The sequence below is a fragment of the Platichthys flesus genome, chromosome 13 (genome assembly GCF_949316205.1).
Source record: "Platichthys flesus chromosome 13, fPlaFle2.1, whole genome shotgun sequence".
In the NCBI taxonomy this organism is placed as follows: Eukaryota; Metazoa; Chordata; class Actinopteri; order Pleuronectiformes; family Pleuronectidae; genus Platichthys; species Platichthys flesus.
In genome coordinates this window covers 19,752,458-19,776,041 of record NC_084957.1, presented here as the reverse complement: position 1 = coordinate 19,776,041, position 23,584 = coordinate 19,752,458, and the positions used below count along the sequence as shown (strand labels likewise).

The window sequence follows — 23,584 nt, the reverse complement described above, 5'->3', positions numbered from 1 at the left end:
AAACTCTGATGGGCATCGTGCTTTTCCCTTTGTAGTCTTTTCCAAACACTCATAGTTCATTAGCTCCTCTGCTCCTTTGGGTAAACATACATAAGCTTACAAAAAGATTAGACGGAGCAACAAAGCCTGTAGCAAAGACAGACACTAATTACTTTAGTTTTGTCGCTCAAAGATGAGATGCTTAAAAAGGGGAGCGCTGAACTTGAAAATGAACTTATTGCACGAATAAAAAGATGCTGGAAACGGCTGATTAGTTTGGCGAAGTGTGAAGTTCTGTCAGAATGCTGAGAGCCAGGGGGAGGAGGGAAATTATGTTTTGGGCGGATAATGAGAACACCTCTTCTCAGAATACTCCAGGATGGCATTTAAGGATGTCACTTATGTCCTCTGGGATTTTATGAGCTGTCATTCACAGCCCCGACACATAACGGTTTGCAGGACATCCACAGGACACGCTACCTTTGGACTCCAAATCGTTGGGGGAGAATTTAGAGCAGAGCTGAGGGGCATAGCATGATGAATTCTGTCTTTTTTGATTAACAGATCTAAAGTCATCACATTTCTGAGCTGGCTCAGTGAAAAAGGCAGCCGAGTCAGAGCTTGCCGCTACACAGAGATGCCTCGTTCCTCTGCCCAGAGCAACATCCCTCAAATCTGCATCATGCATCTGCCACTGGCTGGCTCACGTCCACGACCCTTCAACCTCCCCCGGTGCCAGAGAGGGATAAAAATCCTTAGCTTGCACACAGCCAAACTCTCATCTCTTTACAGAGAGGATCACAGGCTACTCCCCCGTATCAGTTCCAATCGATCCTCTGGGCAGAATCACCATAAGTAGCTTGTTTTGCGTACTCAACCTCTGACGGTCCCTGAGTCCACTTGATAAAGAGCTTGGTCAGGTCACTGATTGCCAAGATAAGTCATCTGCCAGACTGCCACATAGTTTGAATAAGAAGTGATTCAAATGAGCAGAATATGGATTTTGAAAACCACTGGATTAGAGCAGAGCTAAATATTCATGTTTTTAATGGTAAGGCCTTCAATATTTTCTTACTGATAACAAATTCTGTAAAAGACAAACCGAACAGTCAATGCCACAAACAAGTAATGCCTATGTTGTCAAAGCCTTGTTTACCCCTTTGTGCCACAGAGCGCTATTGTAATCCGAAAACACTCAACACTTCAGTGAGTTGCCCTGTTGCACTGATTGAAATGTTCCTTAATTATCACAAACATGGCCAGCGTAATTTAGTTTGAGTCAATTCATAGACCGTATATAACGATTGACATAATCAAGGCTACTCAAAAGTGAAGTATAGGTCATGAATACCATCTTCTCCATGTTAACAGATGGGAAGTGGCTCCAAATGCGCAAGATGGCAGTGTTTGTATTCGGGATACTTGATTTCTGGATAGTGGGAGGGCGTGGAAATGTGTCGTTCTTCTTTAATTACAGTCTATAAGTCAATCTCCCGTAAAGAAAATTAACCTTTGTATGGTAAATCTGTCTCTCACTACTTTATTTTCTTGTAAAAGAATAACATGCCACAAAGGTGTAAGATAGTGAAATATCGTGTTGGTTTTTCTGTATTCATAGGATTTAGAGACATAAAGAAAATTATGAAATGACATTGAACAAGAAAACACTTCTATCCAGCATTGCAAGTCTGGGAGAGCAAATGCCAATAAATTGGTTGAGGATTGCTAACTCACTAATAAAGATATCATTTAATGTAATTCAGATGCCAGTTACACTACTCAGTGAGTAAAGAGGGTCATATCATCTCATGAGGCAATGTCAGAATTAAATGCCAATCTTTTACACTCCTCTTACAGGATTTATTGGCCATAAAGATTGGATCGGAATCAGATTCCATTTTCTGCTCCTCATCCAGGGCCTGCAGGGTATGATGAAATATTATCTGTGTGATATTATCTGTGTGATGGTGCTGCTGTGGAGCGAGTGAGCAGCACCAAATTCCTGGGGGTGCACATCAGCGAGGACCTCTCCTGGGCCACCAACTCTGCATCACTGGTGAAGAAAGCCCAGCGACGCCTCTACTTCCTCCGCAAACTCAAGAAAGCGAGAGCTCCCATACCCATCCTGAAAACATTCTACCGGGGCACCATTGAAAACATCCTGTCCAGCTGCATCACTGCGTGGGGCAGTAGCTGCACTGCACACAGCAGGAAGAGACTGCAACGCATAGTCAACACAGCTGGTAAGATCATTGGTGCCCCACTCCCTTCCGTGCAAGACACTTACACCACCCGCCTCACCCGGAAAGCCACCTCGATCGTGAGCGACACCAGCCACCCCGCACACGGTCTGTTCAGCCTCCTACCCTCTGGAAGAAGGTACAGGAGCCTCCGTTGCCGCACCACCAGACTCGGAAATAGTTTCATACACCAAGCTGTCAGGAAGCTAAATTCTCTCCCCTCACTCCCCCCAGCCATACCTCTAGTCTGACTGGAGGCTTAAATCCCCCCCCAAAAAACTAAAAACACTCAGGACTGTCTTGTACTTCTTGTACTGTTTGCACTTTATGACTTAAATCACTACGTTTACACTTTTAGAGAACCTTATGCTGCTGTACAAAAATTCTGTATGTTTACTTCTGCAACAAACTGTCTCTTGTACTGTTTGCACTTTATCACTTAAATCACTACGTTTACACTTTTAGAGAACCTTATGCTGCTGTACTTAAAAAATTCTGTATGTTTACTTACTATTAGGAAATGTCTTGTGTTATCTGTTGTGCCTGTGCACTTTATATGTCTCACCGTGGGAGAGTGGGAAACGTTGTATCGATTCCTTGTATGTTCTGAACATGTAAGAAATTGACAATAAAGCTACTTTAACTTAACTTTAATTATCATTTGGGGCTGTCTGTTTTTCGTGAGGGAGTTGCAGTAAATACCCAAATAGATGTAGACGGCATAATAAGATGACCAGTGTGGAATCACAGGTCCCTGTTTGCAGGAAGCAGCTTATACTCATTTGTTTTAGCTCGATCTGGTCTCATTAACCTGGAGTGCTGTCTGGTGAAGACCTTTGTGATGTGTAGGGGAATAACACGGCTCCCTTTTCTAACACCTCCGCTCTCCCCTGTTTCCAAGGGCTTGTAATGGTAAGATTATGAGAGACCCCTAGTATTTATTCTTCCCCTCCTCAATCTGAGAAAAAAAACAGCCTCCTCCAAACAGTCTCTACCTAGGCAAGACAATCAAACAGTTTGCAGATGTTTTGTCGAATGTTTCCATGACGGGTTCCACACCTTGGAGCATCCTCCACTAGCAACTGAGCCTGCTGCATTAAGCTCTCTGCCATTCAACTGGCAAGACAACTGGCAATGAAATAATGTTTTTTGGCAAAGGGCAACTGCTGATCCCCTAAGAAATGCAGCTCTGCAGCCACTTAAAATGTGAAACTGCAACACAAAGATCATTTAAAAGAGGGCCATTTTCTGGCCCCCTGTGGAACTCTGCTCAGCGTTGGCATGGTACTGTGACAGCTGAGGGAGAGGGATGGCGGCATCTAATAAGTCACATCTAGACATCAACATCTTCAGGGCTTCTAGTGAGTGAACAGGGGACAAACATTGCTCTCTGCTCACTTCATTACCACAGGCTTTCTTGGGAATGTGTCTAATGATGCCAAGTTACCACAAGATGATGTAGAAGGAGAAGGAAAGAGCTGAGTGTTTAGTTTTAATGGAGTAGAGAGAGGAACAAGAAATTAAAAGCTAAAAAAAGGGAAGCTGTCTGAATCTGAATCAGAGAACCGTGGTCATATCGCATCTAAGTTTCATTTCTTCATTGACTCTAAAGTCAAAGAGGAGACATCAGCCCAATGACTAACAATTGATGATTAACATCATCAACCACAAATCACAAGAGGCTTACATATCAATTATTATCTATCTCAGCATTAAATTATTAGACAGTGAAAGGATGTAAGGTTAAATAATTATTCAATATATGACTTTGAATTTCTGAAATAACTACAATGAAATAATTATGTATGAAAGTTGTGTAACTACTTTTTGAAATTGTATTACAAGTGTATCACTACTGGACACTGACACAATCATTGCATTCCATTCCTGTATCTGTAAATATGTTCTCCGTATGTGATTTATGTATGTCAGTGAGGTGTTTAAGTGTATAAGCTACTGGATGATATACATTTCCCACGGGATTAATAAAGAATCCATCTATCATTTATCTATCTATCTAATTTCCATTGTGATCACATCCATCAACCTGAATTTAATAAATCCGCAACTTTCCATTTCCGCTTTTGGCCACATGAACAAGGTGATCTCCACACACACATAAACAACACTTTTCAAAACCAGCCGACAATCGATAGATTCAGAAAGCTGGCCTCACATTTTAAGGGTGACTGAGGAATACTGGAGTTGAAATAACAATCGAAAACTATAATGCATATTTGCCACTCAGAGGCTTTTTGGTAAAATAAACAACTTTTTGTCATCTTAGATTTTTTGTACACAAAGTAAACTTTACCTTTATACGTGATCATTAAATAGTTATGATACTGTTATGAGCTTATTGCAAAAGTGCAGGAATCACAGCAATCCTTGGGATGAGGTAGCATTTATAGAGTCGCAGTCATATCAATACACTGATACTTGAGACATGTTTGTTTTCATACTACAAATAATCCCTGTCTTCACATAAATTGACAACACATAATATACTGTACATACACATAAGTAAGTAAAAGTTTCTGATACCGCCATATCAGCTGATATATATTAACAATAACACATAACTTGTTGGATTTTGCAGCGTGAAATATTGCTGACAATTTGGCCAGCGCTTGCTAACTCTACATTAACAAAAATCTCTTCTTCTTTGCAGTTCTAAAAACAGTACTTGCCAGTGGCAGTACAGCTTTTGGAGAGGCGAAGTAGTGATTCCTGGGAAATAAGAATTTGTAGCCGTGGCATCGGAACATTGCATAGACCCGCGTAATCATCAAAGCCAGACCTGGCATTTTCAACATCTCTAAAAATAAACGAAACCCTTTTTTTTTTTTGTGCTTTTTTAAATATATGTGTATAACAGAAAAAGTTAAAGCACATACCGTAATGTTACTGAAGTATCGGCTGATTTGTATTAGTCTATCGACAAATTCTAAACTGGACACAACTCACAGACATAATCAGTTAGTTCAAACACATCCTACCGTCAATGTGTAGTTGAACATAGAGAAAATAACATGCAGCCAATTCTTGCAGCTCAATTTCATTTAACTTTCAAATGAAGCATCAAAGAAAGAATAATCCCTGGACTCAGAGTCAACGTTATCAACACCGATAATTCAACAGCTCTGTTTACATACACTCATCTTGCGCTGAAAACAGTTTCATTGATTATCAGTGGGATTTATTGGCTCATTTCCCTGATTACAACTTAAAGAAAACAGTGGGGCTGCCTGGAAGTGCTGATTTGGCGTCAGCCTGCGATAAACACACAGTGGACTCCAAGACTCTGATATAACTTTTGCTTATTCTAAGTGAATGGGTAAAGTGGCCTCAGACCTTTGGACTCCACTGTATATCTGTCAGAGCAGGGACGGAGCGGCTGCTTTTGCAGACTCCACACTTTGTCTCCGCAGTGGGACTCGTTATTCATCGAGGGAGGTGAAGTGGCAGATGCATTAGAGTTGATTCCCCTCACTCTATCGCAGTGTTGCTGGATTCGGATCGTATATTAAAGCAGAGTAGATTCGATGAAGAGAGCAAGAGAGAGACCTCACCTTAACTCAAGTCGACCACTTTTCTATAGAACAGATGTATTGTGTTATCAATAGGTTATAAACAGTCCAGCTTTCCTAGTGTCTAAATTACAAATATATGCATTACAAGTGACCACTGTGAGGAAGATTTAAATGGAACAATCATATTATCTTGCTATTCAAATAGCAGAGACAAAGGCAAGGCAATCACGTAGAAACAAATTTCCTTCAGGGGACCATAAAGTCCAGAACTTAAATTGATTATCACTACATTTAAAGGACAGTTTGTTCTTTTTTTGTGCTTTATTACATCAAACCGACAATATTTCCTGGAACATGTGGTTTTTGACAGTGTGTCAACCTTCAGGCTGCAGATATGTTGGATTTGTGCCTGTCACTAAATCAAATGATTTTCTTCTCCCGTTTGAGTGACTTTAAACAATATAAACCATTCAAACATACTTTAAGTCATTTGTACTTCTTTAAATTGAGCTCCAGTAGTTCCCAACATTATTACAGGATTAACATTTTTAACCCTTAATAATTGTCTATTTCTGACCATTCATCATTTTTTACACAGGTAAAACTATCCAGTATTTTATAAAGAAAAAAAATCCCTTTTTGTAGGAAAAATATGTATTTTCTTGTCCAATAATCTTACAAACCTTTTTAGGGTCCTGAGCCAGAGGTTAGGAACCAGTGATATACACCACTTCATATCATATTTTTGATTCAGCAAGTACTTTTTAATGGAACTTTCAACAAATAATCTTCTTGACCTTTAAGAGTAGAGTACTGCTCCTGTTCAAAGATTTTCAACATTCTTCCTAACTGTGTTAAAGGATAATTCCACTTTGATTCAACTGGGCGTATTTCCTATAAATGTGGCTCAATGTGAACAGCTAACTCTATACTTATCACCTCCATTGAATATATTGTAGGAAACAAGTATTCCGACAGAACGAGGTCTGTAAATGTAAATGAGGGGTTACAGTTAAAGCTTATTTTCTAATTTGATGCCTCAGCGGGTCCATCAAGTTCTCAGTGAGCTGGTTGGTATTAGCCTAATAATCAGACTGAATTGCCATTTTGTTTTCAACACTGAGTTACATAATAACATGGATGAGTAAGCTGTGTACAGGCTACCCAGGTCCACAGAGTCTGTTTTGCGGAAATGTTAATTAGGGAGCCTATTCTAGGGAAGGTCTGTTACGCATCAGCAGTCTTAATTCGCTTCACCAATCATATGGTACAACTTCATGTTGGAAACCAACAAAGGGAGACAGTTACGTCATTCAAAAAAACAAAGTATCTTACCTGGCCATTGCCACTCCGAACACACACCCGCCAACAGTCGACCAGAAACCAATCCAACCTGCATCCACCTGTGAAAAAAGATAATCGGATGATGGAGGGTTAGAGCTAGGAGAAAAGGCGAGGAAAGAAGGAGAAAGTAGAGTAGCAAAGGGAAGGTTATTTAGTGTTCAACATTCAATTCATGACTATGAGGACAGAGCTAGACAGGGAGCAAGTGCCTGAAGTCCGCTGAGGCCTGTCAGTCAGTGGGTCTGGTAAATTGCAAGATAACAAAAGTATAAGATGCTTGTCTCTTCCTATTTATCCTGATAAAGGCCAACACATACACTTGGCCTTAAAATCAGATGAAAAAAATACTTTGGCCAAGGGACTGCGGCAGAATCAATATGAGGTGAAGTGCACGCATGCACATACAGACACACACACACACACTCACATAAAGCCAATCAGTGTGTGGCACCTAGGCGAGAACGTATCCAAGTGCCAATGAAGGTGTTTGGTTGCCATCAATCTCCCAGAGGCAATAACTCACATTCGACCAAATTCAACCAGATGGGAGATGATACGGCGAGGGAGCAGAATCTCAAGTAGGATCTGATGCTTTTTGTTTAATCACACTCTGCAACGACCTGTCAGGAAAGTCTATAATAAAGAAAAGTGGACTATCAAAGTTATTAAATGTTAAACTTATTCTGGCTGAGTAAGTGATGAAAAAACGATACCAAACAACTATTTGATAAGCCAACATTTTTTATATCCACTATCCCCATGTCACCCACTGTATACCTGCTGCTCATTATATATCCAGTCGATACAGAGCCAATGCAAGGGTTCTTAAGATGTGTTCTGTGACATCGGTTTGTGCACCAATTTAGGAAGCAAAACACAATTTGCTTGCCAAGCCATTTCAATTCTGAGATGCAAATTCTGATGTTTCATGTGCGGGTGGAGAGTTAATTAACTGTGATACTCTTAGTGCCTGGGAACCCTAAAAAAGACCAGATTTGAAGCTTAATCACGTCTGGTATATTGCGATTGTGTCAATAAGCTGGAGAGGACTGTTTTTAGGGTTTGGAAAAGCCAGGTCTTCAGGCTCCCGACATATTAACGTGTTTGTTTTCGTTAATTTTCTCTCGCAGTCTCTTGTTATAAGCCATTTTAAACCATAACCAAAGACCTCATCCTTAGCTTTATACCCCAACATGGTATTCCTACTCCACTTCGCAAGTAATCCCAGGACATCCACACAACAGTCTGTAATAATGTTCTGTGTGAAGGCAGGGCATATATTCTGATAAACTTAAACAGTACAACAGAGCTGTGAAAGTAGTTTTGTGAGGGAATAAAAACTGCTATCAACCTGAAAGAAGCAAGAAACGTTGGATCGGCCTTGTAGTTCTGTGCACTCTAAATGGCTCATCTCCATAATGGGAACAATTACAAATGACTGATGATCACAGTACGGCACCTGTTTCCTGAGTCGTACTCATTATGGTAATGCTAAGCTCTGTGCTCAGTCCTTCTGTCTGCAGGTCGAACACATTTCCATCCCGCAAAGCTAACAGAACAGATGTTCAAACCTCAGCAGGCCACTGCTTTTACACGATCTTCTACAATCCCGCTTACGCATCAGATCAAAAGAAAGAATTACACACTTAAGCATTATCAGAGCATAACCTAACTCCTAGCTCACCTATAATCACAGACACAATTGGCTGAATGGATCACAGCATGTATAAGAAGAGCTAAAGGTGTTCCTTATAAAGTGCGTGGTGAGTGGACCATAGACTGCATAGGATGGGTGACATTAAAGCTCTGAAAAGGGAAGCCAAAGCATTTCTCAATCACTCTCTGGTTACTGGCTGCAGAATAGGTCATAAACTTAACCTCCATCCTGTTCATGGAGGCAACATTGGTAAAACTAAAAAGTTGAAATAAACGTCAAGTGAACTTTTCTTAAAGATTGTTGCTGTAACTTGAATGTTGGAAAGAGTTGCTTGATTCTATAAAAAATAATTTACACATCATGATTGAAAGCTGAGACAAATGTCTGAATGATCAAGTGCACCTATCAGTGGGATCTTGATACGACTGCTCCATTCCCTGATCAATACTGCCAAGACTCTGGCCTAAAATGTCACCATCAGGACAAGATAGAAGCCTTATTTCACTTAATTTCTGGAAAGCAGGAAGTGGAAACGCATTTTCCATCTTTTTTCTTATTCAGTTCAACCATGGATAGACCATATCAATATAAAGTGAAAGAGATTTCCCCCAAATGCACCTTTATCTGGGCCCTATAACAACAAGAGCTTGGGTTGAGAAGGTGGTGTGTGGCCTTTAGCTACGACACCCAGCTGTTACTCTTACCACCGCAGCTTCACCCGGAATCTATCCAGTCACCTAATTATGCATTTTCCACCATGACAGATGTGACCAGAGAGCTGGATTGGCGTTGGATCAGTTTTTGGCATCTGTAGTGATCTCTTTCTCCTATTTTTACTCAATTGATTTAGGGTCCTCAGCTGTTGATAAGGCACATGTTTTTGTTTTCCATCCAATAGATGGCAACATTTGTTGCTTTCTTCTATTCTATGACATCTGCTCCTTCTACCTCAAAGCAGCCATGCTTTTTCAGTGAGACTGCATGGCTGGCTGAGAAGACAGATGACAGAAGTAACTTTATCTTTAAAGAACCGGAAGAAACATCTAAAATAAATGCTGTCAAAGATTTAGGGATGGTAGAGAATACAGGATAGAGGAATCAAGAGCTGGAAATCTGTATTTGAAATGAGCACGGAAGCATGCAGCAAATATACAGGAAAAGGACAGATGGTGTAAATAAACCAAGATAGCTGGAAATTGATATGTAGTTGAGGTGCATCACAGCATGTGCCAAAAATGAGCAAACTTGCATCCTGCCGATTTGGAGCTGGTAAGATAAGCGGTAAGCGATAGATGGAGGTAAGCTTTGTATAATAACAGACTTAAACAGGCTACACAAAAAAAAGTGGGCTTGGTTCCGGTTTAATGGAACAATTATCAGTAAAGGAAGGGAGCATCCAACCTCACCAACATTAACAAATAGTAGGTAAGAATTAGCAAATTATTAAAACGGATAAAATTGTCCTTGTGCAATGGCTCTTACTACATATTTTAAAGTATCACAACAATATAACAAAAGAGCAAAGGATCACAGCAAAGCAAAAAAAGTTATCTTCCAATAAATGATGCATGGAACTTTTGTGATAAAGAGAGGAAAAATCACATTCTATGTCATGCTCTGTCTTTGGACCTGACAGATTCAACAATCTTACTGCAGATCGGAAAACAGGTTTAGTTACTGAGCACTCAAATATAGTTTCTTTAATGCTTTTGCCGCTTGTTTTGTGCTGGGGTGTCAATCAACATTTCCCACTCTGCATACACAACTTAGCCATCAGAGCCAACTTCAGAGAAACGTTAGTCGGCTCACCCACTCTCCAGACTTGGTTTCTCTGACGTGTGTCCCGCTGGTCACTGGATGGAGGACAGGATGATTACCAATCTCTCCTTCATTTTTGACATGTGATGTCAGGAAGGACCTGTTTTATAGTGTGATAGAGATTGGAGCACCAGCCCAACCCGAACCCGACGGGCATTCAGTTTTTTTGTGCCAAAACCCTTATATAGTTGCAAACCTGTCGACAATTTCCGTTCAAAGATTGAATCGGGTATCTAAACTCTAGCATATGTCTGTGCTGCCACTTAGAGATATGCGCTGCAAGCAAAGTTAAGCAATAGAACTACAACGAAGTTCTGCAATGCATGAGGTTAACCCATTCAATCCGAATGGGGTACCATTGAAGTCTCCAAGGTGGTCTAACGGTGCTTGAGTACTTATGAGTCATAGTGAAATTCAACAAAAAGACATTACATTACATGTCATTTAACTGACGCTTTTATCCAAAGCGACTTACATTTTTAGAACACTCAGCATTTATGAGGGGTCATTTAGGGGTTCAGTATCTTGCCAAGGACACTTAGGCATGCAGATGGGATAGAGTGGGATTCGAACCGGCAACCTTCTTGTTGCAGAGCACCGCTCTATCCCCTAGGCCACGCTCTCCCATTGATAAATCAATATTTGTTTTCCCACAGTTCAATTTGACTTGGAGAACAAACTGCGCGTGAAGAATAAAGCAAAGTTTCTGAATTTTTTTGTTGCATTAGTACTCCTCCAACTCACCTTGGAATACTGAATAATTGATTTATTTTCAACCTCAAAATTTTGTACTAAAGAGATCCTGTCACATACCTCACCTCACTTCAACATACTCTTATTCTTAAAACACTTTTCATCTCCTTAACTAACATGGATAAAAGAAATGTGGAGGAGAAAAAAACCCTCTTTTGAGAACAAATGAAAGATTTGGCATGCGCTCTGCTCCCTCTTGACAGGCGTATAAAGAGAGAGGTGTGACTGGAAGTGTCTCATCCTCCGCACTCCTGTATGTGATATCCTCTTAAGTAGCACCTGTTTGAACACAACCTTGAAACATACTGCTGTGTCGAAACCTGAAAGATTCAAACAGTACAAAGCTTTTTTTCTTTGACCTGCACCTTAAAACTTACTCAACTTCCTAATTTAGCTATCTCAGACTGAAGATAAAGAGCAGACATGCAAATGGTGAATTGCAATTGATGGGGTCAAACACAAAAGATGGACAGAAGCGTTGAGTCTTTCCTCTTTTAGGATTCCTGGGAATATGACTCAATCTGTTGTTTGGACAGTAAATTACTTTCTTAACATTAAATAGGGCAAGAGCAGGTTGATAAAGCACTACAGACAAGCTCAGCTCTCAGATAATTATTCCTCAAGTCGACTCCAGTATTTTGAGTATGTTTCTTTCGTGCATTGACTTTAAGAAGAATGAATCTCCAGTTATGTTTGACGGATTAGTCATGACACAAATATAATGACAACATGACGCCTCTAGCTTTTATGAGGTGCCATGATTAGGTGCTGTCTTCTCCTAAATGATTGGTGTTGTAGCTGAGAAAAATGCAACCAAACCACCGGGAAAAGGCCACGAAGAAAAGGAAACACAAACAGGATGGCTTTAGCTCTGGCTTTTTTTTCTCCATGAGCACCGCTTCAGGCCTGTGCATGCTTCTTTGCCTTGACAAACCCGGAGTTTTTTTGATAGTTTTCTGCAGAATACTTTAACTCCACCAAAAGTCTCTGCAATCCCCAGACAGGTGACATCTGGGGATCTCTTTGCTCCCTCATTGATGAGGGGTCTGAGAAATGTCTGTAGTGACAGACCTGTTCGCAGGTCTTATCTTATCTTCAGCTCAGTCTACGTTGAGCAAAACACTCGACGCGCACCAAGTCAAAAAAAGTGGGGCGGTGTGGACGAGCCGAAAGAAAACCACACGCGAGCAGAGGACAAGGAAGACTAAAATAAACTAGGTTTGAAGTTGACAATAACAGGCTTCACCCTTTGAAAAGCATGACAGGCTTCTGAAAATGTTTCCGTAATGCAACACTGAGACCAAGAGAAACCACAATGCTTATTTATCCCATTGTTCATCTGAGTTGGCTTCATTGGTGAAAGGTTCAGATTGAAATATGGGAAAATCTAATCTGGCAAATCAAATGGCTAGCTACTATTGCTGCTTCCTTTTTATGCATAAATACTATGATAAGCTTTCTTTCATTCTAGTCTTGATTGCAATGAATCCACCTGAAGGGTTATCAAGATGAAAACTAAAGTGTTGGGCAGATTAAGTGGGCCCTACTGTTCACATTTTCATAAAAAACATCAAAAATAGCAGTATTGACAAAGGATTGAACCTTTGGGATGGAATGCTGTTAGAAATTGCTTCCCACACAAACATTTCCTGGAAACGTATTCGCTGAAGAAAATGCCCACTCATAGTTGCAGTGCCAAGAAAAGGATGTGAACACTTTTGAATCACCTGTGTTTCCTACATAATTATCCATAAAATATAATCTGATCTTAATCTAGATCACAGGTGTAGACAAAGTACAACGTGTGTGAGGCAATAACACTCAAATATAATCGTTTGTGTTGTTAATGAACACACCAAGTAAACGTTCACCGAACCTAGGGTAAAAGTAAGTGAAACCATTGGATTTAATATAACAAGTAGCTACAGGTCAGACCTGCACAATGGACAGGAGGAATTGGGGATCATTCTTCCTTCAGAACTGCTTTAGTTCAGCCATTATTTTAGGATGTCTGGTGTGAACGACCCTCTTAATATATTCCAAAGCATCTTATGTCAGATCTAGGCCCTGACTGAACCACTCCAAAAAATGGATTCTGTACTTCTTTCATTTCAATGATTAGAGTCATTGTGCTGCTGCGTTACCTAACCTGGTGAAATATGGCTGGGCAAAGCGTTGCCAGAGCAAACTCTGGTGGAGGCCTACAGTGGTCCTGATGTCTGACCTGAGTGTAAGGGTGAAAGCCAAGGATTATCTAGTTTAAATGTGCTGTTTGGAATACTTGTTAATGTTAAAGGGGACATATTATGAAAATTCCACTTTTGTAGTGCATGTCTTCTACATGTTAATTTGGGTGAGAGGGGGGCGGGCACTCGAAACAGGCCAATCTGAGGAGGGCTGTTTTAGACAGGGTAAAAAGGTGCTGTTTTAAGTGATTCTTATGGTATTTTGACCAAAATATGTTACAGACATTTCATTAAGACTCCAAGGAACCATATCAACTGTGGTGAAATGGGCAAACGATGAGTCCTTTAAGTATGAGCGTTTAATTTCATTTTGGAGAGACGTTGTCTCCCCCGTCATGTCCTGCCATGAACACTGCACACACGCACCATGATTTGCATTCGGTGGATTGATGAACAAAGATGTAAACCAGCTCCAATGAGTCTTTTATGTTTTAAGCAGTTTCTTTTCCACATTGTGCCTTTGGAGACATCTTAGCTGGACTTGTAGAAAAATTAGTCACAGAGTTAAAGGATCTCTCTTTTTATAGAGACTTCGTCTGTGAACGGATGAAAATCTACACTCAGCTAACCCTTTCCAGCTTTTTCCAAATCAACAATTCCCGATAAGACGTCCTTGGAAATCTGTCTTTGGCAAATCGCTGTTCACATAAGCAGATGCATGTTGTGAATAGCAAAATCAAAATGTTCAAAGTATTTATTTTCTCTAATCCACATCTCCAATCTTTTTTCATTGGCTCCTGCTTCACTCTATGTGTGACTTTAGTACCGGGGTTCACATACGTCCGACCTACATAGTGAATATGTTAATGATGTTTTCAGTATGGACAACAAGAATATAATGATTACGGTATCATTGGATAAAATAGATCGGGATTGCTCATGGAAGATCTGACCATATTTTAAGACAAATGTAAACATAAATTAAGATAATTTAAAAGTGACCTTGGTTTGCTGATGTTCTTTTTATACAAACCTAATACATTAACAAGATTAAAAGCGATATGTTATTCTGTCGTGTGTGTGTATGTCTGCTGCGTACCTGACTGACTTTAGCCGGAGTAAGGACCATGTCAAGGACTCCTGTCCAGCCTGCTATCACTCCTGTGGGGACCGCATAGGCCAGCGCTACCATCAGGAACCGAAAGTTACTGCGGGGGACAAACACACATTAGACATTCACGAGTGCGCTCAGGAAAAATAGTCTCGCATCTACATCTTATATACTGACTCTATCAACAATAGGATGTGTTTTCTGAAAGATGTATTTTGCAATGATTAGATTATGTTGTTTAATCTTCTATAACACTCCGGGCAACATAACGGCAAGTGAAAAGCCGGAGGGTTATTATGCTCGACTCATGTTTAAATGTTAACCACTGATTTATTTTCTGTATAAAAACACTTGAGATTAAGTTCAGTTTACATCCTATCTGCACTGGCCTGAGATGTAAGAGAGACAGCAAGATAATGGAATGCTTCCTTCTCCTCTTGTTCGCTAGAGTTTGGAGGCCTGCCATCACCTCCAGGTCTTTACTATCACTTTACACACACGTACGCAGACACAACTGCAGAAAGACACACACTCCTGGCTCATCTCCCTGCTCCTGCCACAGAATAAGATCTATCCTTCTGCGGAGTTTAGTGACACAGAGATAACCAGCTAATGGGCAGAGCTGCCAGAATAAAGCTGAGAGGGATCACAGAGGTCAACATGCATCTAAGACTGAACAATACAGTCCTAAGCTATGGATTTATATAGGTTTTCTTAATGACCTCAATGCTTGACATGGTCCTATGTTGTTTAACAGGTGGAGTGAGCGATATCTGATTCTTCAGCGGAAATTCTGCAATCAGTTCACTCTGGATTTAGCAATAACAAATCAAACACTCTGATTTAAAATGATCAAATTGAATGGAAACCTGTCTCCTTCTGCAGAGACTGAAAAGCTGAAACTACTGCATAACTTTGACTATCACAGCAACTTCTAGTATCAACAGTTTACTCTCAGTAACATCAGCATATTCTAGTCATAGTCTGATTTGTTGTCATCAACATCCATGCATTACACCTTGGGAGAACTGTGAAAATGTTGAAAACAACTCATGATGTCAAGGAAAGTTGTAAAACAATTCATGGATCAGCCCCCTCATATGGATCCTTACCAAAATCATATGGGCTCATCCCCCTGATCCAGATCTGCATCTTCATTTTAATGAATTCTTCTGTAACCCAGGATGCAACCCTGGATGCATCCATAATTTTAACAACAAACAGACAGGGGTGATAACATAACCTCCCCTTTGGAGGTAAACATGTACTTTCTACATTTAATTACCCATTTTTCCAAACCAGTTTGTTTTCAGCACTAGTTAAATGCAGTCAGAACTGATGAATCCTAATCAAGTTACCAAATGAAGTCAAACATCACAATAGGAGATGAAAACAAGCGCCTTCTCTTAGCTGTGATAAATGGCTTCAGGCTAAAGATGTGCTGCAGGGTTTTGTTTGGAGCCGCCTGCTATATCTCATCAGCTCACACTATATTGTTGAGAGAGGAAAAAAATGACTTCCATAGGTTTACTTATGTATGCATATCCTGCATACACACAGAGAGCTCACCTCTTCGGGGTATATGGCCCCTTTCCACTCTCATGCAATCCAATTACAATCACTTGGAACACCCACACTAATCACCTTCGCCCAATGAGGTGGCATGCTGATTTAAATCGGTGCCACCTCCTCAACCCTAACAATGTGATTAGAATCGCTGGGTGTCTGACAAACGATGCCGGTCTGCCAGAGCAGGCAGCAGATTCATAGATTGTTTTGTTTTTCCTGCCCTCTTTTTTTGGGGTTTATGGATGCTGTTTAATGACGTTCATTCTCCACCTGCTCCGTTCAAGCAGGTATGCTGCTCAAAATATGCTGCTCAATGCAAGCAGCATATTGAGAGGGCGGCTGTGGCTGAGGGGTAGAGGGGTCGTCCTCCAACCTGAAGGTCGGCGGTTCGATCCCCAGTCTGAACAATCTGCATGCTGAAGTGTCCTTGGGCAAGATGCTGAACCCTGAATGGCCCCCCATAGAATAACAAAGTGCTGGGATAGATGCACTGTATGAATGTGTGTGTGATTGGGTGAATGTGAAATTGTACTGTAAAGCGCTTTGAGTGGTCATCAAGACTAGAAAAGCGCTATATAAATACAAATCCAAATCCATATTGAGCAGTATCGTGCAGGGACATCTGGAGAACACTTTTGGCCTCTCCATCTCCACTGTGACTTCAAACGCTCAACACACACACACGCACGCACGCACGCACGTACCTTTTCATTAACCTAACCACAACAGTGGGAAATCAATATCCATGCACCTTTTTCTCCGTCTGGAAGCTTATTTAGATAGCCAAATGTAAGCTAGAGACGCTAGCTACTGGGTAAAGAGCCGGGGCATTTTTGTTCCCCTCCCTTCCCGCTGGTGAGGAAATATTTCCGAATAAGTCTCAAAGCTGGCGGTATCATCAGCTAAGTGCCATTTGTCCTTGGCAGATCTGGCTGGGGATCAATGCATCAAAATGACAACTTCCAAAGCTAAAGTGAGTATGACATCAATACTCTGGGCTGTTTAGCATTCCCTGAGACTGCCATCAGAATACAATCATAACTTTACACCATGTGTCGGGCTTCTAATTAGACTGCTGCTGTGGAGGCAGATGTGAGCAGCTGGAAGCACTCATCAAGGTGGAGATCATTAACCAGTGCTCATGCGCTGGCAGGGGGAATGGATGAACAGATACATCCACAGATAGGTATCAGGTGGACAAACTGACGAGTTGGCAACCACTGCCACTGTGAAGGGTAAATTGTTGTCATTTTGTCAACTTCTCCAGATACAAACTTTAATAAACATGCACCACACAACTCTTTGGTAGTTTCCGAGCTGATGCTCACCTTATTAAACAGAGCCGGTTATCACCCAGTTGCCACTAATCCACTTTAAATACAGTTTCTTCATCGATGTCATAATAAAATGTCCTCATAAAACATTTATTAGGTCACAACCAACTTAGTATTTAGAGCCTGCACTGAAGTTGCCCCATGCAATTTAGGGGGAAAGAGCAGTGATATCATATTAGGAATCAGTACTTGCAATCTGAGGTCTGAGGAAATTAAAAAGTACTTCCTGTGTTGAAGGGGTTGAAGTTACTTTACTTTGTTGAAACCCAAAACATTGAGCTAAATGGGGCTAAAAGCTCCAAAGATGACTCTCTGTTGACTAATCATCAAACGCAACCCTGCCTTTTAGTGAGTAGTGAGGCTTTAGTCTTTCATTCCTTTTCCTGAAGTGTTTCAATTGTTGTTTCTACCTCCTGTATGAGAAACACATGGACTACGTTTAGTTTAGACCCTGCAGGATAATTCTAATGCTTGATGCTGCTTGACTGAGATACAACATGCTGCCCAAACAGGTCACTGGAAGGCTGCCTATCAGAAGTGGAACAGAAACCCTCTCAGCTGGATGGCCTAGTTCATTTGGCCAATGTGTGTTTGTGTGTGTGTCCAAAGCTATGCATTCGGTTGCTATCTGCTCAGTCCCTGCCATCAATCTGAGGAGGCTCTTACAGCAAGTTAAACCAGTCTATGCTGGTCAAAGGGCCTACGGAATGCTTTGTGCAGTAGTGAAACTATTTCTTACTACAGGGGGACCAAGATGAAGCCAACTCTCCAGCTGCCATCAGCGTCTATTCTCCCTTCTCCAGCCCTTTAATCCCTGGCCATTGCAAAGGCCTCATTCCTCCACAAATGCAACAAAAGCTTACTGGATAAATATTTTCCAAGTACAAAGTGTAAGAAGAGGCGTGGGGTGTTGCAGAGTTAGTGAAATGTGAATAAATCACTGTGTCTAGATTTATTCCTTGCTCTTTTTTCCAGTAGGAAAATTTACAGACAAAGGTGATGAAACATCAATAAAGGCATCCAACTAATACTGAGATTCAAGACCTTGTCATGATAGATTATCTCTCTCGTCTTTTAACTACATGCTCCACTGGTGTCCTGAGAGTATATTGATATAAGACGTCTATGGTATAGATGCAGAGGATGATGTAGATCTCAGCAGCGACCAGTGTATCAGAGCTTAGTAATTAATCCAGAGGGAACGCTGGGGTTCCTTAGATAACGACCCAAGCAGATGGTGAGTGGCAGACCCCTTCATTAAGATTCCATATCCTTCTCCAGAGTCTGTCACTTTAACTTTCTAAGAAGAAGAAGAGCGCTTTGCATCAGCAAATCAGATACCAAACTAGACCTAATGGATTTGTAGACACAGTGGTAATAGAGCACTGGAGGTGTTGCAGAAATCTCCTGACAAGTCTGATGTTTTAAAATATGAGAGTCTCTGAACCTAATTTCAAATGCACTACTGAAGTTTCACTTTTTTTTCAACTGAGTTGAATCAAGGACAGTGACGGCTAGGCACAGTGAACAAAGGTACTTAAAGAATGATCTCAACAAAAGGCATCAGGTGATATAAGTCTTTCAGATGACCTTGTGTGTGTTAGTGTGTGTGTGTGTGTGTGTGTGTGTGTGTGTGTGTGTGTGTGTGTGTGTGTGTGGAGTGTGTGATTTTACCTGAGAAGTCTGCAGATGCTGCTTCTGTAACTGAGTCTCTGGCTCGCCGCGGCCACACTGGGAGGCATTGGTGGGCGTGATGGGAAATACACAAGGACCGCTGCAAAGAGCACGGCAATTGCTACCAGCTCTGCCGGAGCACAGTGACACAGATAAGAGAGACACAGGTTATCTTCATGAAAAAGGCAGTAAGACCAATTTGACATTATAAAAAAAGGTCACAGTGACATCTGAAAATCATCTAATACCATCCCTGGAATGAACAGAATATCGTACTAGACTAGAAAGAAAGACTAAATACATGTCGATGTTATATTACTATACAATATGGCAAAGTACTGATTGAAATCTCATGTTATTGTTTTCTTGGCAAAGAAACATATTTTACAGTTTGGTTATTTCTAAAGGCTGTTAATTCAACAATAGCCAAAATATCCTAGATATGAATGCTACCATCTTGCGGTGGGGAGAGCGTGGCCTAGGGGATAGAGCGGGTGCTCTGCAACAAGAAGGTTGCCAGTTCGAATCCCACTCTATCCCATCTGCATGCCTAAGTGTCCTTGGCAAGATACTGAACCCCTAGATGGCCCCTCATAAAAAATGATGAGTGTTCTAAAAATGTAAGTCGCTTTGGTTAAACTGCAGCTAAATGACATGTAATGTAATGTAATGTAATGATGTCATTCGGATCCAGAGTCTGCATTAGAGTGACCAGGGGATAGAGATGTATTAAATTCCCACCGAACAAGCACTCAACCAATCATGATGTTTCCCCCCTGTTTCTTTAGTATTAAATAACTAATTAAAGCCCAAATTATGAATAACCAATAATGGCAGAAACCATCTTTTAACATGGAGGAGGCATGGGTCATGACCTATACTGCAGCCAGCCACCAGGGGGCATTGACGATACTTTAGCTTAATTTTCATCTCTGAGAAAAATAAATTTGAAGCATATTTTAACTTTTTACTTTGGGCTATGTCCCACCTGCTAACATGGATGAGGCTTTGTACCTGTACTCCAGATATATTGCCACCAGAATATACATTCTATAGTTATTTCTAAAAAGGTCCATCGTTGCAGCCATATGCACTGCAGCCCCTTTCATTACATCATATATTGAAACACTGAACAGCATCTGCCTGTTAGTCTTAGATAAAAGTTGCATTTCCACTCACATTGATCTTTCATGTGTAGATGTAGTCAGTGCCACTTGTAATGTAATTCATATGTCTTACATTTTTTGTTCTGATAACTTCCAAAACTTGGTTCATAAAGTGAGCCGGATTTGCCCTTTAAAAATGAATAACAATATTAACTTAGGTTAAACAAAAGCCAGTGCCTCAATCTATTACAGCATGCTTGTTCTTTTCTTGAGCATGATTTTAATTTTCTGAGTCAGTTAAGCAGAACATTTCCAGCAATCTATTTTTCAGAGGGGCAGTTATAAAGATTATAATTGGAGTTTTTTTGGTGTTTGTGCAAAATTCTTGGATCCCCTCTCCTGATTGTATTTGTGTCCCTTGACAGTGCTGACATGATGTCGAAATGATGTGCTATTGATCCTCCGCAAGCTTAGATGTTCTCACTGATAGTACCTGCATACATAACAAGCTGGATCCTGTCTCGGATGAAGCTGACGGAAAATGCTGCTACCATCGCTGGGGCTTTCTGGGTGTTATTGGGCGACGGCACTACCAGAGGTCCTACTACAAATGAAGCAGCACTTCCAAGGTAGCAGAAGAGCGAGGCCACAGCCGTCGCGGTGGCTCTCTGGTCGGGGGCAAACCACGTCGTCGAGAGGTAGGGGCCAGCACTCATTATGGTCGGGCCAGCTAAACCGTTCAGAAGCTGACCTCCATGTATCAACCTGAAAGAGCAAGAAAAAATGCTATTAAATCTTCACTAAAAACAACACATGAATATAAAATTGCACAACCATGTTGGAAATATAAAAAGAGAGGTGTGGTAGTCGCCATAATAGCAGATATCATGAATCATAATCCTTTGATGACCATCGGTTTCCATCGCTCTTTCTCTATGTTGTCGCCAAATGCTTTCTCAGTGTATGAACAGTTGGGCTAATATAAGATTGTCCCTTGAGATAATGTGTGTTGCATGATTTGATGCTATACAAATAAAACTAAATTGAAATAATAACATACAAACTCATTCATTATCTATACAGCTTATCCCTTTGAGGGTTACGGGGGGGAGAGGGTGGGTACACCCTGGACACGAGCAAAATATAGAGACAAACAACCATTGACATTCACACATTTAGAGTCTACAATTAACCTAACCCCAATGTGCATGTCTCTTGACTGTGGGAGTAAGCCAAAGTACGTGTAAAAACCCACATAGACACAGAGGGGGAAAAAAGGCCAACTCCAAACAGAAAGACCCCAGCTGACCACAAGCACATGCTGCCCTAATTCAAATCTCATAGGAAATTAATGAATTACCCTGGCAGTGCACAGGATAATAATTAGGGTAGTCTATTTGAAAGTGAGACCGGGCACTCAGGGTAATCGGGCCAATGAAAGTCTGATTACAGGTAACAAGTTTTGGAATGAATGTGTCTCTGAAAAGGTTGAGTCTGCATAGTGTGGGTCTATAATCACCTCAAAAAACTACTGGACTCCATTCATGAAAATATAATACTTTGCTATGATATTTAAGTTTCCCTGAACCAATGTAACATTTTGTAGTTCTAGTTTGCAGTTTGGAGTTCTGTGACACCTCTTAAAGTTCATTTAACAACCTAACTATGACTTTGTGAAAAATAGTTTGGTCCATTTTCTCACCGTCAAGGAGTTTTTCAACTGGGAAAACTGAAGAAGTGCTGAAAATGACAGAAGTGTAAACCCTGCAAACCCTTGGTTTGTGTGAGACCTATTAATAACAAACTGAAATGGACCAATCACTGTTAAACAACCAAGATAATCAAACATGGCCACAGAAGTGAGCCTAAGATTAGTGTATTACGGTAAATTGACAATATACAGACACGAAAAAAAGTTACAAAAATGTGCTGGAATAATGAGGGGGGAAAAAATAAGATCACATTATCTGCAGTGGCTAAAGTAACAAAATGCTCCACAGAGAGTCCAAGTTACAGGTTCACTTGTGCAACTTCAGACTGAGCGGTATGAGACAGATTTACTCCGAGACGTCCCGTGATGGCACAAGACCCTTCACCACCGCCAGCCACCTCAAGCTCTGTCTAACTGAGACAGCCAGCCGCCAGAGACAGCGCTCGGCTGATTGATTGTCTGTGAGTTCAGTAAAGACCCCATTCATTCAGGGCAGTTTTAGACGGCCAAGGAGAGAGAGAATACAAGGAGAACAGGGATGGAGGGAGGAAAGAGGCAGAGAGGGAGAGAAAAGATGAAGAAGAGAGAGGACATGTGGGATCTCGGGCTAATTCAGAGTTTTTGGTATTCAAAAATACTCATTATATTTCCATTCAGATTGTAGATTTGACAGCTAAGTGTCCCCGCTGATTCTAACTCAACATAAGTGAGTGCAAGCTGGTCGGAGAGAACTGTATTTTTTTGTTTAATTAAGTCAATTGAGAAATGTTTAAAGATGTTGTTCCTACCGTCCTGATTAAATATATCACCAATTAGTTAAATGTAATATATTTGAAAAGACTGACTTCAGATATATGAGTAGGGAAGACAATATCTCCATATTATCTAATATATTATTACTCAAGATTTTGGTTTATGTGCAAGAATGTATCAGGACTTGCTGAGATCCTAAAACTATATTGTGTAGCTGCCAGGTTCTTGGCAACCATCAGCAGCACTGTAAAACCAGGACATAATAATACAAGTATTAGAAAATCAATCTATGTAGGGATAACGACTACATTTATGATATTATAGCCTGACTGATATGGATTTTAGGGGCATATAGTAAAAAGTGTCTGATATAGGTATATCGACCAATATATAATAATGTATTCCATACTTATCAAGCCTTTATCACAAATTACAATTTAACCATAAACTTTATTACAAAAACTATAATATGAAGAAAATACAACACCTAGAACTTGAATGAAGAAAATATTTTTTTATCTGAAATGAAAATGTAAGTGCACATTTTCTCTGCATCATTGATTCTGTAAGTAAATGTTATAGATACTGATATGTCTGCGACAGGCTCACATAGGCAGATTTTTATTGGCCAATAATAAAGGTTATGGTAAAGCCCTATGAGACGAATTGTAATTTGTGAATATGGGCTATACAAATACAATTTGATTGATTGATTGATTGAAACATTAAAAAATTTGTTTGAGCATAAACATTTCAAAAATCCATGTTAACTGTTGTCCAAACCAAATGAACTCCACCCATCTGATTAAATAATAT

General features: G+C 40.5%; 1 protein-coding gene across 2 annotated transcripts in view; it reads right to left on the bottom strand.

Annotated features, from left to right (window-relative positions):
* The window catches only part of slc49a4 (solute carrier family 49 member 4), a 47,742-nt gene that overhangs the window by 13,625 nt on the left and 10,533 nt on the right, over positions 1 to 23,584 (bottom strand). Inside the window, exons 3-6 of one of the 2 annotated variants that reach the window (XM_062402534.1) lie at positions 20,798 to 21,069; positions 19,199 to 19,328; positions 14,610 to 14,718; positions 7,088 to 7,155 (exon numbers count right to left, since the gene is read on the bottom strand). In XM_062402534.1, coding sequence (XP_062258518.1) covers positions 7,088 to 7,155; positions 14,610 to 14,718; positions 19,199 to 19,328; positions 20,798 to 21,069 — 579 coding nt within the window. The remainder of the gene's footprint in view (positions 1 to 7,087; positions 7,156 to 14,609; positions 14,719 to 19,198; positions 19,329 to 20,797; positions 21,070 to 23,584) is intronic. The other variant, XM_062402535.1, reaches the window with a different exon arrangement.